The 14,978-nt window shown below is 50.4% G+C and overlaps 2 protein-coding genes across 2 annotated transcripts in view; one reads left to right on the forward strand and one right to left on the reverse strand.

Moving 5' to 3' along the window:
• LOC122383629 (formin-2-like) overlaps nucleotides 1-8,571 on the forward strand; it is a 68,293-nt gene extending 59,722 nt beyond the window's left edge. The window contains exons 4-19 of the mRNA XM_043370255.1: nucleotides 322-483; nucleotides 905-1,071; nucleotides 1,303-1,411; nucleotides 1,822-2,021; nucleotides 2,592-3,369; nucleotides 4,026-4,155; nucleotides 4,837-4,975; nucleotides 5,218-5,373; nucleotides 5,647-5,726; nucleotides 5,836-5,965; nucleotides 6,216-6,410; nucleotides 6,749-6,892; nucleotides 7,160-7,281; nucleotides 7,448-7,585; nucleotides 7,790-7,874; nucleotides 8,225-8,571. Coding sequence (XP_043226190.1) covers nucleotides 322-483; nucleotides 905-1,071; nucleotides 1,303-1,411; nucleotides 1,822-2,021; nucleotides 2,592-3,369; nucleotides 4,026-4,155; nucleotides 4,837-4,975; nucleotides 5,218-5,373; nucleotides 5,647-5,726; nucleotides 5,836-5,965; nucleotides 6,216-6,410; nucleotides 6,749-6,892; nucleotides 7,160-7,281; nucleotides 7,448-7,585; nucleotides 7,790-7,874; nucleotides 8,225-8,245 — 2,756 coding nt within the window. The 3' untranslated portion in view covers nucleotides 8,246-8,571. The remainder of the gene's footprint in view (nucleotides 1-321; nucleotides 484-904; nucleotides 1,072-1,302; nucleotides 1,412-1,821; nucleotides 2,022-2,591; nucleotides 3,370-4,025; nucleotides 4,156-4,836; nucleotides 4,976-5,217; nucleotides 5,374-5,646; nucleotides 5,727-5,835; nucleotides 5,966-6,215; nucleotides 6,411-6,748; nucleotides 6,893-7,159; nucleotides 7,282-7,447; nucleotides 7,586-7,789; nucleotides 7,875-8,224) is intronic.
• Nucleotides 8,572-9,967: 1,396 nt separating this feature from the next.
• Nucleotides 9,968-14,115, reverse strand: LOC122383647 (protein Aster-B-like). Its single transcript, XM_043370293.1, has 9 exons — nucleotides 13,869-14,115; nucleotides 13,490-13,601; nucleotides 13,116-13,262; nucleotides 12,792-12,904; nucleotides 12,406-12,592; nucleotides 11,851-12,021; nucleotides 11,433-11,586; nucleotides 10,683-10,827; nucleotides 9,968-10,270 (listed from the first exon to the last, which is right to left on the reverse strand). The coding sequence occupies exons 1-9, from the start codon at nucleotides 14,028-14,030 to the stop codon at nucleotides 10,136-10,138; spliced, it is 1,326 nt and encodes a 441-aa protein (XP_043226228.1). The 5' UTR covers nucleotides 14,031-14,115; the 3' UTR covers nucleotides 9,968-10,135.
• Nucleotides 14,116-14,978: the final 863 nt, after the last annotated feature.

The following is a 14,978-nucleotide window of genomic DNA, read 5'->3' on the forward strand; positions in this document are numbered from 1 at the left end:
GGTTAGGTCGGTGTGCTGCTAGACAGTCCTAGTTTCTTTTTTTCGCCAGTCTTCCGGCTGCAAACGTGATGAATAAAAAATAATTGAGTTTAAGGTTGAATGTCTTCCTGTGTCCATATTTCCCTAATTATGTGACTGTGAATTCTTTGCAGCGCCTTGTATGCTGAACTATCCGATTTTAGCTTGTGTTCCTACATTTTACTGATCGGAATGTTGAACAGCTCACACGTCACCTTTTTGTTTTGTGTCGGAAGTGTTCTGGCAGGCGATGCCATGTATGCTAGGTGCGCTATCCCTGACGGTGTTCTCTGTTGTTCCCAGGTGCTGACAGCTGGTCACGGAGAAGCTCCGCTGGCCCCCTCTCCGACTCAAACGTGCTGCGAAAGGTGGCCAGCCTGACCCACGCTGTCGCCGGACAGAAGGCCAGTCGACCGCGCTACCTGCCCGAAAAACTCGAATTCAAACACTACGAAAAGTTCGAAGGTATGTCTATGTACACGTAATCCTTGCAAGGCTTAGCGATTTTCTTCAAATTAATACAGGCCGATATGAGTTGATACGACTCCTTGCCCTTGCCTTTTTGCGCCTAAATGAGCTAGAGTTTTACAGGAACCGTGCTGATCGGTATTAAATGTATGGTTGAAAGGTCTTTTAGTGACATTTGTCATGAAAATCGTGTTTCGGCAGTCTCAGCCTTATGTCGGCAGTCGGGTTTCGCTTTTTTACCTTCTGCGCCCTCGTCAAATGTGGCAGTAAACACATGTTGGTCATGCCAGTCTCCCATGTGTTTGTGCATTCTTTGATATATATTTGTAACATCTCTACATATACCGTCAATATTGCCAACACACGTGTGCGTGTGATAGGCAATTATATCAATTTTTTGCGCGCCTCTGTCCACCAGGCCAGATGCTGGTGAACTGGTTTATCTCGTCCTACGGCGACGACCAGGCCTCGCTGGGCGAACCGACCCTGCGCGCCATGGCCGCCCAGTTTCTGACGCTGCTGCTGGCCGCCGGTGTGCTGCATCAGATTGAGGACAGCTCGGCACCGCTAGAACCAGTCTTCAGGGTGAGTCACTGGCCGTGAGTCATTGAGAAGACACGTCAGAGCTTTGGACAGTGGAAAAAGTCTGGTCAGCAAGAATCAATGATTTGCTTTTACGTAGTAAGACGTGTGCTCGGTAGATCGACATAGCTTTCCGTTATGTGTGGTGCCAACGACGAATTTGGACATATTGCCGGTTCCGGCAGATAATTCCGGACCGTAGTGTGTGACCTTAATGTTTGTGTCCGCCCGCAGCCGAACCTGATGTACTACTGGGCGCACTCGGAACCAGCGGCTTCCCAGGCTTCCTCTCCCGGCCGGCTGCCCAACGCCGTGTGGTCGCCCTTCAGCCCGACGGCGGCCGGTTAGTGAGAGAGGAGCGTGCTCTAGTCCGAGCGAACGGAATTACAGCGGTTACGGGCGCGGGGGTCAAATCTTTACAACCCTGATCTTACTCTAGTTGTAATATGGAGTAGCGGGATTTTCCTGACCTTTTGAACTTGACCGGTAGGTATCGAGAATCAGACATACCCATAAATATGTCATGATATCGGCTGTTTATTATGGTGCCCCTAACTTGATTTCGTTTTGGTGTATCGACGGGCTGAAGCCAGTCTTATTTGTGACCACTGAAGCACCATGAGGTATGTCAGTTGTACCCGTCTCGGGGACCGGGCGTCGTTGACAGCTCCTCTGTGTGTTTGGTGCCACCGCTCGACAGCCCGGTCCTCTGTCTGTTAGGTGCCACCATTCGACAGCTCCCCTGTCTGTTAGGTGCACCGGGCCGGCCTCAGTCGGAGCAGGGCACCCCGCCTTCCCCGGTGAATGCGGGGTCACAGCCCGTGGCCAAACCGGTGCGCCGTCTGGTGCCTGAAGTGTCCAGCACGGAGGCGCTGAAGCTGACGGAGCTGGAGAGCAAGCTGCGCCTGCTGGAGCAGCAGCTGGACAAGTACAAAACCATGGTGGGACTGCAGGTAAGCACGGAGTGCTTTTGGTCACGGCTTTGTTGGTTTCTCCATTATTTTGTCTGACCAGGGATGTTTCTTCAATACTGCGTCTTCAGATTCACGGCCCCTTGCGAGTAATTAATCTGAAGATACCGTTGTGGTAAAAGTCTATCTTATTTTGTAAGACAGCCAAATACGGCTACTTTATTGACCAATTGATGAGCCACCTTTTCCTTATGGAGCTTGTTATTTATTTACCTTTTCCTCTGGCTTGTAATGAATAGCGGAAAGATGCTTGAATATGTTGGTGCGTGCTGGTGCAACTGCAACCTGCAACCTTACTATTTTGTGACAGTTAAGCCATGTTATTCCTCTAATAGCAGGAATCTGAGAGTGCCGCATTGTGTTTTTATATGCTTTTTTAAATTTTGACGTTATCTGTCTGCGAAATCATACGAGTTGCCACAAAAAGTAACTGCCATAACTACGCAGCTGAATGTGTTACAAGCGAATGCAGCCTCCGAAATGAACGAATCTTTCCTTTGTCTGAAAAGATGTATTTGGGACCAGCTTAGAACGTTGTAATTCTGTTTGCAGGAGCTCACCAAGAACATGAAGAACGACTACGGCCCCCGGCAGACCGCCGACGCCAAGAGTGGTCCGTCTCGGCAGACCGCCGACGCCAAGAGTGGTCCGTCTCCAGCGTCCACCCCGTCTAAAGGGGCGGCGCCCGCCTGGAGCCCGCAGAAACCGGCTCCAGTGCGGGCTCCGCCGCCCTACCAGCCTCCCCCGCCGCCTCCCTCGGGTCCTGCCCCGCCCCGGCAGTCTCCCGGGCACGGCCCTCAGCAGCCTGCTGTCCGCACCTCACCGAGCGCTGAGGGCTTCCCTTCACCGACCTCGCCGGCACGTGGTGTGCCCCCTCCGCCCGCACCGTCTGGTGTACCCCCTCCGCCGCCTCCCCCGCCCCCTCCACCGCCACCGCCTGGGTCTGGTATACCTCCACCGCCCCCGCCACCACCCCCACCCCCTGGGTCAGGTATACCACCCCCTCCTCCCCTGCCAGGGTCTAGTATACCCCCACCTCCACCTCCACCCCCACCTCCAGGGTCAGGCATACCCCCTCCTCCTCCAATGCCAGGATCAGGCATACCCCCTCCCCCTCCCATGCCTGGGTCAGGAATACCCCCTCCGCCGCCGCCCCCTGGTTCGGGTATACCCCCTCCTCCCCCTCCACCAGGGTCCGGTATTCCTCCCCCACCCCCTCCTCCCGGAGCCGGAGTGCCTCCTCCCCCTCCCCCGCCCGCGCCGACGGCTGGAGGTCCGCCGCCGCTACCGCCGCCGCCTCCGGGCGGATGGAGCCAGACACCAGCTGCAAGTAAGCGTCTGGTAACGGCATAGACATTATTCGCGTTTGTATTAATTTTGTTAGAAGCCTGGCTCGTCAGCAATATAGATTGTCTCCCTAATCACAAGTTGTCCTGAGTGTTGTATGTTTTTACGACGCCATATCCGTTTATTGATTTTGATGGAACTTTTGTTTATATAGCGAATCTGCTTAGTCGGACGCTTGAACTCGACGGCTTTGCGCCCCAATCCACCTTGAAGACGAAGAATCTGCTTGGATTGAATGATACATTTTGCTTCTAGGGACTAATGAAAGGTTCATTGGCGATGTCAATCACAATGCCTCTCAAATCTAAACCTTCAAACGTCTTTCCAGTCAAAGCTCCAACTTACAGAGCTGGATGCATTCGAAATGATCACTTCATGGTCGTCGCTAAATCTCATGACGCAACTAATCAGAACTCCCCCCCCCCCTAAAAAAGCGGCTATCCGTCAAAATGAATTATTGTTCGCAAAGGTTGTCAGTGCGGGTTTCCCATTCGCTGGTGCAGGACCCGTTAGTTGAACCCGGCTGGTCTGGCCCCGCCGGTTGGTTGTTCGTTAGAATCCTGTCTTTGTCTGTAGTATTTCCCGCTCTCCTTTTGTCGACCGTCCTGGACTGACCCACGCCGCCGTTGGTTCCCACAGCGCTGCGAAAGGTGCCCGTGAACCCCAAGGTGCCGATGCGGCCGCTGTACTGGACGCGTATTCAGATGCCGGTCGTGGCGGCTCCGGTGGCCCCGCCCGTGGCCGATTCCAACGGAACGGAGAACGACAGGTGGGAGACGCAGCTCGGCGTCATTGATGCAGTAATTCATGGTGTGTCATGTGTCAGAAGCGCCGCTTTGTTCGACAGTTGGCTAGAATACGCAAGCGCTAGCACCTATCATTAACCCTTCTGACGATATAGCCACGTTGCTGGTTCGCCCTGTCACACCAAATCACCAGCATCATCAAACCTGTCTGAAGTCCTAATAAACAAACAACAACCTGTCATCGAATGAAAGCTAAGTCCATTGTACTGATTTATAAAAAATGCTATTGCGTATCAGCATGAAGGTCGTGTTTTGTTGTTTCATGTTAATGAAGAAGCGGAAACGTCAATATGCAATCGAAATTGTTCACAATCATCCCATTGTGTCTGGATGAGCATTGTTTTACGACTGTAGTACCATGTGACCCCGCCGTGTGAGGTGATGTGCCGACAGTCGGCCGGCGTCCTTAGTCTGTCTTACCCTGTCGTGTACTATTACCAGTGTCCTTGCTGTTTGTGTTACCCATCGTGTGTCGGTGCTAGGCCCTGCTCTTTTGTTACCCGGTCCTGTGACGGCGCTCCCGCCCTATGTTACCCCGTCGTGTGCTATGTGCCGACAGCCAGCCGGTGCCGTCGCTGCGTTACCCTATCCTGTGACGGCGCCTTCAAGTCTCTATGTATGCCCCTGCCCGTGTGTGCCGACAGCCAGCCAACGCCGTCGCTCCTCTGGGACCAGCTGCAGGAGGAGCCGTTTGAGGAGGAAGAGTTCACCGACCTGTTCGCCAGACAGGTGGTCCAGAAGAAACCGGCCAAAAAGAAGGAGGTCAAGAGTCCCAAGAAACAGGTGAGTTTGGTTCTGAAGAGCAAACGTGCTCTTGTTCTCCCCTACCTTACGAAATCATACATTTTTCTCAAATTCACGTTGGTTTCATGATGCAAGTTATCCATGTTGTTTGTGATAATAGCGCTTTGAAGCGTTTTCGTCCATATGTTGTTGTTCATTTAGCTCATCGAGTCAAGGACTATGAATGGAGACCGCCGATTAGTTCAAATGAACGCCGTTTCGACTAATTCTCTTCGCTACAGGTAAAACGTGCCAAACTGCTGGACAGCAAGCGGTCGCAGAACGTGGGCATTCTGATCTCGTCTCAGCACCTGGAGATCGCGGACATCGAGTCGGCGGTGCTCAATTTGGACACCTCCGATCTCAGCCTGGACCAGCTCGAACAGCTCCTGGAAATGGTCAGTCACTCGTTACGGTGAACGAAGCATGGAAAATTGAGCTCTTTGACTTCGCTTTCAATATGCTAGTCACAACGATGATTAGCCCCTCATTACACCATGAAGCTATTAAAATGTCGCATCATAACTTCGCCCATGCACCGGCGCTCCCCTCCCTACCCATTATTTGATATTGTTATTTGTTCACTCTTGGAGTTTTGGTTATTTGACTTACCGAATTCAAAACCGATTTCGTTCGATATCCATGTTATACTGTTCTTCTGATGTTTACAGAGGGCCACTGACGAGGAGCTGAAGACCATCCGGCACCACCTGCAAAAGAACCCGGACGTCCCACTGGACAAACCCGAACAGTGAGTACCTATCAAACCACATTACAGTATCATCTATCATTTCCGCAATGTGTCCAGGCTTCCTGCTGTAGTGAATCGAATTAACACTCATGTTTCCTGTCTGCGACAGGTTTTTATACGAGCTGAGTCAGCTTCCGCACTTTGCTGATCGGATCACCTGCTTCACATTCCAATCGTCATTCCACGAGGCCCTCAACACGCTGGAGGTCAAACTGGATAACCTGAAGAGTACCTGTAAGGTGAGCTTATTCCACATTTCACCGCCAGTGCAAAGGATGAAATGTGGCATTTTCTTCGTATCGTGCGCGTATTCTTTTCTCTATCGTCACCTACCGAGAAAATATTTGTTGTTTTGTGGATGAAGTATGTTTGTGAGATCGAGTACTTCTACCGTATAACTGTGAATGCGTGTTTTGTGTGAGGATTCTTGGTCTTTACCGTGATTGTTCTTTTTTTTTGTCTCATTCTGATGACTGGCGCCCTCGTCAGATGTTGATGTCTTCCAAGTCGGTGCAGCACGTGTTCGGGCTGATCCTCGCGCTGGGAAACTACATGAACGGCGGCAACAGGACACGGGGACAAGCTGATGGCTTCGGTCTCGATATCATCAGCAAACTCAAAGACGTCAAGAGCAAAGATAGTTCTGTGACATTACTGCATTACATCGTCAAGAAATATATCCAGGTATGGCATACCTAGCCCCTATCACATGCAACGCTAAATTTAAATTGATGTAGTGATGCAAGAAATTAACTTGTTGCGTAGAAATTAGTGTACTGCATTGGCTTACTGGCGCACTGTAGTGATTCTGGAGCTCAAGCTCAGAATAATGCCCAATCGGTCCATGATTTTGCACGTTTTCAACATGCTTAGGAGCGGTTGGTCATCATCCGTTTTTACTCAACTTCCCCTTGTCAAACAAAGATTGAATTTCTTGCGAGATCGAAATTCTGCCTCTACTGCTGATCTGAGATGAGTTCTGAGAAATTTCCCTTCTGACGGTATTCCCCTCCATTTTACAGAACCACGACCCGGAGTGCTCGCAGCTGCCGGTGCCCAGTCCGTGGGACGTGGAGCGGTGCCAGCAGATCCGCTTTGACGAGGTGGCCACCGACCTCCGCCGGCTGGCCAAGGAGCTCCGAGACTGCCGACTCCGCACCGAAAAGGCGAGCGAAGTGACAGCTTGGTGCTGGTGTTGAAGGCTCAGTCATGACCCGGCCGGACACATTTCAGACTAGCCTTCAGTGCTTGAACTATTGGAACAGACTCACTGATCTGATGTGAAAAAAAAAACAGCTTCATGCGTAGACTTATGTCCGACTAGTAACTACTAATGTAGCATACCATGTGTTTTTACCTTTGCTGATTATTTAGATTATAATTTCATATGACCGATCACAGCGTTTTACCGAGGCTCTCCCATTTGGTGACAGGTGGCGGCTTCTTCCGAGGAGGCTCACCTGCAGCCGTTCAAGGATAACATGGAGACCTTTCTGCGGGAGGCCGACCAACGACTGGATGTGCAGCAGAATAACCTGAAGGAATGCGAAAACTGGTGAGTTTTGGAAACGCTTAAGTATGTCTCCCAAGCCCCTAATTCAGCTGTCGACGGAGCTCAGAAATCCCCCCCCCCCCACACACACACACACACACATTTTTATGCAAATCATAGATTCACGATAAATGATGTTGCTATAATAACGCTTGTATCCTCTCCGTAGTTTTGCAGACGTCTGTGTCTTCTTCCAATGCACACATCGAAAGGACGGAAAGAAGATGACTCCGAAGGACTTCTTCCTAATATGGTCGCCGTTCTGTGGTGATTTCGCCGACATATGGAAACGGGAACAGCTGAGCATGTAAGTTTAAAGATTTATCAACTTGAGTAAATTCAAATCTGTCAAGTCTTAGACTATTTTGAAGAAAAAAAAATTGCTCAAGCTCTGAAATATTCTTCATTTTGCCCAATGATGTCTTAGTATTATCGTGAATGAATTCATTGAATGTTTGAACCTGCTACATGCTAAGAAGTATTGTATCATTAAATGATGCTTCTTTCACAGTGTGAAAGAAACTACGAAGAGAATGAAGAAAATTCAGGAAGACAAGAAAAAGGTGACGAGAAAGGCAAAGGAAGCGGGTGGCCTGGTAAGCTTGACCATTTTATTTAGTGTTCTTTTGTATGTTTATCTACATCCCTTTTCTTTCCGTTATTTTGTTTTGACATTATCTTTACAGATAATTAGTTTGTAAATATCCTGTTTCTTTACTACTCTGTCTGATTGTATGATGCCCAGTGGCATTGATTTAAATTTATCGTGCGAGTACCGAGTAGTTATTAGCTTATAACAAGATACGATGTATGGGTGTGAACCTCGTTTGTAAACGATATTTTAAGCTGGCTCGCATTATGTTACTATGAAGCAGCCGCCCTAATAGTTGCGATGATCTTAATTATTCATCCCATGAGTCTCATGTTTCTGATTTTCTTGTTGCAGAAAGCGAAACTGCGGCTATGACGGACGCTGGACAGTAGTGGCTGCGTTACTCCGCTCCCCGGTTGGCCGATGTCGCTGGCTGGCTGGCTATATCCAGAGCCTATCGATGCTATCATGGTTAGTCCGCCGTCCCCGGCTGTCCTTAGGAAGACCCCGTGGTCACGTCCGCCCCTCTGCGGTGGCACACTCTGTCCGCATCATTCCGTGCCATCAGTGGTGGCCGCCGCCAGTCGAGTGGTGTCCCTTTGCTGGCTACCAGTGTGCTGTGAGGCCGACCCAGGCCAACGCTCGGCAGGAACGCAGGCTATGCGCTAGCCTGGCAGCTAGTGGTGTGGCGGCAGGCTAGCTGCCGGCGGCTGCCGGCGAAAGGTTGGGCGGCAGCTCGGCTGAAATTCCATTGACGACAGGTATCATTGTAGTATCGGCCAGTTGTTGGCAGCTTGTTTGCTGCGGTGGACGTATTTGCGTTCGTATTGACGCGATTTATTTGCAATGCTACTCATGTGTTAGCTCTTTGGTTGCTTTCTTTGCGACTGGCCAATAGTGAACTTTTTACGCTTTATTGTCCATGCAGCTGATATGACTGGCCGTATTTTTGCTCCGTCATAAACTGTGCGTCGTTAGAACGTTATAAAAGTGGTTTAAGCTCAGCAGCGTTTAAGTACCTGTGAATTCGCGAACGCAAAAACACAGGAAATACCATTCGTAGAATGGTAACATATTTTGTATATCTTGTGCGTTTCTCGCTTTTGTCGCGTTTTTTACATTGTTTTGTGCTTCATGAGCACAGCTTAAAGCGAAGTGGTAGGGCATGAGTTTTAATTATTTATAGAAAAGTTGCTGATATAGATCGTTGTTGCGAAACTGCGTATTTGTACCCTAATAAAGTGCTGTTTGAATAAATGTTTGTGTTATGGCTAGTGCTTGATGTGATCAATGAACAGGTGACCTTAACGAGGAAATAACAGTTCTGTATTGTATTGATTGGTGCGATGCGTCGAGATCTTACGTAAGATGGTGAAGGAAACCTGGATAACACAATTGTTTATTATGACTGAATGACAAACAGGGTGGGTGTCCTGCCCAGGAAAGGTCATTCTGCATGTCTGTCTGATTCAAGGCGTCGTGTTCCAGCCAGCCGCTGATTTGTCACGGTGCGTTGTTCCAGTGTCGAACCAACTGAGTCGGACCTAACGACCCAGACGTCGGGGCGCCCTGTATTGCGCGGAAACCTGTTTTTACGCCCCTCTCTGTGAGTTTTTATCATTTCGCATTCTCACAAGTTTCAAGTGGGTGTTGAACCATCCGCTGGAAGAGATAGGCAGACACATCATTGCACTGAGCTGAATTTTATATTTTTTTAGCTTCCCTTTCGCTGAATGTGTTATTCGGTGCTGTACTGGCCAGGTGTTCAGCCACTCACTTGTTTTTCTTTATTCTACAAACCGCTTCAACTAAGAGACAAGTGGCACTTCCTCCCTTCAGTTTGTGTACAAGGTCTTGGGCATTTCATATTGATGGTGATTGGTGTTACTTTCACATCAGCAGTTACTTTACCGCATCGAATACGAAGACACACTTCTGTCGTCGAAAACAATCTTGAGCCTGAATTTGGTGTAGAAATACACTGAGTTTTTAGAGACGAGATGCTTTCTTGTAGAGCTTTTAGTTTATATCGTTTGATAAGTTTCTGGAGCTAAGAACAATCGTTAATCTAGTTTCACGGCACAGGGAAGTCCAGTCTGTTTTCATAACATGTTTTATTTGTCACTGACTAGAACATAACTAATGACAGCAAATACAGTCAGCAACTCAGTATTTGAGCTGAGCCTTTCTGTATACAGAAGCAATTGATGGTCCCTTTACACTTTCCAGTACACTTCACTAGCAGCAAACATTCTGCATTGTTCACTAGTCCACACCAATTGCCGATGGTGGCGGCCCGTGCCGTACGTTTTCGGCGACTGCAGCACTACTGAGAGTGGCTGGGACTTCAGGTGGCTCCTCGGGACCGAGTTTTCCCTCCGGTGATTCGTCCATCCAGCCCTGTGGGAAACGGTGTTGCTGATTCAACCGCAGCGGCAGAGTACGCCTAGTGTCTGCGGTTGCAAAACAATAACAACAAACTTACGCTCACCTGTGTGTCCTTATGCCGAAGTTTCCTTCCGGGACTTGAATGTCGTTAGTTAATCATGTTTTCCGCAAGAACCACAACATTGAGTAATAGGCAGCCATATTGTTTGGACTTCCCGAGAAAACATACACGGATGTTAGTCACCCGATACAATTAGTCATACAGTCATGCTATTGTCTAATCTCTTGTAAAACGGTTCCATGAAGCTTCTGCTACCATTCAAATTAACGCTCTATTGCAGTGCTACCGGTGACGGTTGTGTAACGATCGTACTCACCTGGAGCTGGGTCTAGCCGGTGACGATTGTGTAACGATCGTACTCACCTGTAGCTGAGTGAGAGTGGCCTCCGACTGCCTGACCAGCTGCGCCGCCGACCTCACCGTCTGCTGCCAGCGCGCCAGCTGCTCGCGGTGCTGTTCGTTCTGCTCTTGGACCGACGTCAGACGATCCAGTAACTCTGGGTCAGGTCTGCGAGTATACCAAATCGAGGTCACCAGGGCTGGTAGTTACAACAGCTGACTGCAAGCAAGCATCGAATTCGGTAATACGTGAGGAAGATGGTTCTCCCGCATTCGTCCACAAGACGACAGCAAGCGGCAACTTCTGCCCTCTTTGGATGCGAGAGAAACTCGCCTCAAAATATACTGGAGATAAAAACAAGAATGGGAGCTGAGACTCTTATCTTCAAGCAGGTGGGATGAAGAATACAGTACTTCAAATGACTAAAGGCGTACCCTCGCTGAGCCTGATAGCTGCACCTGTATCGTTAATCAGCATGACTCGGGGTTTTTCGTGCCCCGGCTTAGCACTCAGCGGCTGTATTTTGACGCCAGCCCCGGCCCCTCCTGACCACACTGACCTGAGTCCCTCATAGAGCAGAAGCTCTCCGACTGCCTAGCACCCCCTCCTGACCCCGCTGACCTGAGTCCACCCCCTCCTGACCCCGCTGACCCCAATCCACCCCCTCCTGACCCCTCTGACCTGAGTCAACCCTCCCCTGACCCCTCTGACCTGATTCCGGCCCAGCTCAGCAGCTGCTCTGTCCAACATCCCCCTCCCCTGACCCCTCTGACCTGATTCCGGCCTGCAGCAGTCCGGCGTGCAGCAGCAGCTCGGTCTGGCTGCCCAGCCGCGACAGACGCACGTACAGGAAGCCGTTCAGGCCGATGAGCAGCAGCGTTAGGGCCAGCACCAGCAGCAGGAGGCCGCGACCGGCCCCAGGGGCGTCTGAGGGCACCGACACATGGGGGTGAGCTCGGAACATAACTCCCGTCCCAGTGACAACGGAGTTTCTGACTTTTGAGAAGACTATCATACTTTCTTTAGATAAAAGGTGATGTATTATATAAAATAATTTAGTACGGAATATGACACGACATGCGATGTTATCAGGTGGTGCTGTGATCTATAGTTTTGGCTTTCTGTCTCGTCTAGTTATGTGTCTAGTCTATCTCCCCATGTGTCAATTTCAAATGCAGGCTGTGCCGTTACCTGAGGGCGGCCGGGCCGGTGTCGGTGTGTCAGCGGCGGCGCTCTGGGGCCGCTGGTCATCCACCGCCTCCTGACGCGCCCGGTCCGGGCTCTGCACCCAGCTGGTCAGCATCTGCTCCAGCGTGTTGTGGTGCTCCTCCATGCCCTCGTTGGCCGTCCTCTCGATGAAGCCTGACGGAACACGAGGAGGCCGGTAACTCTTTGACTGGATTCAGTGATCTCAAACGAGTCGGATGTGCCTGTGTTTTTCCTTTCTGAGCCCTCCGTAATAGACTCACATGACCTCTCCCTGCTACCCTGCAGACGGGCTAATGCGCCTGGCTGTCGTAACTGACCCACCTATATCCGTTGGACCTACCATTCTACTTTGAATGCCTAATCCCTTGTAACCTTTTCCCTGTGGATTGGCAGCGGATCCGGCGTTGCTGGACGTGTTTTCGGTCAGCTCCGCTGTTTCCGTTTTTACGGCATGCTTAGTTGTTCATGCACACTTATGTTTGGTATCCTTAATGCGTATGCCTCGAACTAGCGCAGGACTTCGCAAAACGCGCTTACTTTTCAGAAGTGTTGATTTTCTGAACTTGGTCTGACACCAGGCGTCCAGTTTGGTCCGTTTGCTGGATATTCGATGGATGCAGTAGTGTTTGGTGGTGTAGAACAGATCCGCCATTGGGACGCCGGCGTTCTTGACCTCGGCGTTGATGACGTACAGCTTGCCCGGCTTACTGATGGGTAGCATCGTCTGGAGAAAGGGGAAAGTGAGAGGAGAGGAAGAGAACGAGTGATTTTCATTTATTTACAGTCGGCGTCCAGCTGGTGTTTGACACGACATGCTAATCCACGCGGCTCGACCCGTAGGTATACGTGACTTAGACGTTCTGATAGGTGAGACGGTGGAACACATATCGAGTAACGACGCTGCAGTAACTACGTAAACGTACCTGGTCCTCGGTGACTGTTGACGTTGATGTTTTGCCCATGACATCCACTAGAAAGCGGTTCGTCCGGGTTTTACAGCCGTTCTCGCCCTCTTTCCAATCAGTGGTGGAGACGTCTGCAACCGATTCATGTTACCCAATCGTAAATGACATGACTCTCGCGACGAAGTTCCTGAACTATTGGAACGATAGCTGAGGAGTTATAACATACGCAGGGGTAATTGATGACCTTTTCGAAACTTACAAATTCGCTATTTATCAACGCATAATTTTAGGGTCGATGACGGAACGGTGAAAGCAGATGGGGAAGGCGATGTGTTAGCTCACCGTAGTACTTTAATTTCCGGTAGAAGCTTTGAAAGAACTCCGAGTTTGTGAAGAGCATGTCGAAGAGCTGGTCGATGCCGATGGGCACCTCTGTGGAGATGACCTTGCGTCCCGTGTGCTCCGAGCCATCACAGTCCTCCGCCGGCGCTGCACAGACAGACGGACATTTGTAAAACACGGTACACAAACGAACAACCGCAGACAAAACGTTACGTAGACATTACGAACACTATAACAACGTGAAAAGTGCGAACTCTTTAGGTACCGAACAGTATTGGATTTCTAAAGGTTACAAGGTTAGACCTGATTGAATCGGCCGTTGATACCCGCCCGCCAGCCAATCGGCCCGGTAACCCCTTATCACGGTTACTCACCGGCATTGCCGTCCTCACTGGAGTCTGAGGGTGCTGCCGACCGCTCCGCGGCGCCGTCGGTCCACCCGGCCCCCTCTCCGCCCGCCCCTGGCTCATCGGTACCATTGGGATCCTGCGACAGCACAACGAATATCGGGGAATAACTACCGTTTTACAGAGAGGAAAATGTTCCGGATTTATTTTGTACGTAGGCAAATGTGCCGAAGAATGTCGCAATCGGGAAAATTTATCAGGCAATGGCTACATCTTCCGTAATCTCTGCATACCTACCTATAGGTAGGTAGGCGTAACGGTCCTACAGCCGAAATGATAACACAATACTCGCTCATCGATGGGTCCACGATAATCACGTTTTTTACAGCCTTCAACTGGTACTCACGCTGGCTCGCCGGACGCTGCTGGTCGCCGGAGCCGACGAGATCAGCGCACTGGCGGTGCGGGCACGCCAGCGGCGCCGTGGCTTCACGGGCGGCTCGGGCGCGGCGCTGGCCGGCCGGCCGCGCGACCGTGACCTGTGCCGGCGCTCCTCCGTCTCCGACATGTCACCGATCACCCGACACTCGTCAACACTGCTCCGGCGTGACCCACCGACCGACGACGGGGCCGTCTGGGCCGTGAATTCTGCCCGTCTGACGACCTTTGACCAATCGTAGTGTGCTGATATCTAATCAGCAATCGGTGCCGGCCATTGGGTGAGGTGGAGCGGGGAATAGGCCAGCCGACCCGCCGGCGGTAGCTCATGACGGGAGGGCTTGGGACAGCTTCATCAAAGCTCAGCACTGAAATTTAACCTTTTTCATTCATCGTCCTCGCAATTTCATACATTTTATTCAAAAAATGTACTTCCTATGCGACTAATCGCTAGCAGGTACCAAGTGCGATGGCATAGCGACTATGATGCTCTGATGCTAATGTTCCACTTTCCCACGCACTTTTCATTTGAATCGAATTAAATTAAACGTTCAAACCGTTCAATCTGCCATAAGTAGGCAAGTGGTCGGTGGACGGGTCAGACGCAGTTCCTCATCACGGTCGTCAACCGGCCTCCATGCAACCACTGTCACTGATCACAGACGTTCACGCTAGAAGTGAGCGCGAGGGACGAAATGGTTAGCATCCATTCCAATATGCAATCATCGTTATCGCCCGAATGCAAGGGCGATCACCCGCAAGGCTCAAATTTTGAGCTTTGTGGTCTCTCTCGCGTCCTTCTTGCAGCTCAGATGGGAGACTCTCCCATCTGAGCTGCAAGAAGGACGCTAGGTGGTCATTACATAAATTTGCTGCATTCTCATTTTATGTGGCTGGTGGACCACATAAAGATAAATTTTGACTGTTGACATAAAAATTCACCACCGACCCATTGATTACTGATGATAGCAGATAGAATAGACGTAATGACTGTAATGTGAAACAACTGCTTTTTATTTACTAGCTGTGAATTACTCGCTGGTCAGCTGAGTTTTCTTTTCTCAATAATGACGCATCT

The sequence above is a fragment of the Amphibalanus amphitrite genome, unplaced genomic scaffold (assembly GCF_019059575.1).
Source record: "Amphibalanus amphitrite isolate SeventyFive unplaced genomic scaffold, NRLGWU_Aamphi_draft 000169F_arrow, whole genome shotgun sequence".
Lineage (NCBI taxonomy): Eukaryota > Metazoa > Arthropoda > Thecostraca > Balanomorpha > Balanidae > Amphibalanus > Amphibalanus amphitrite.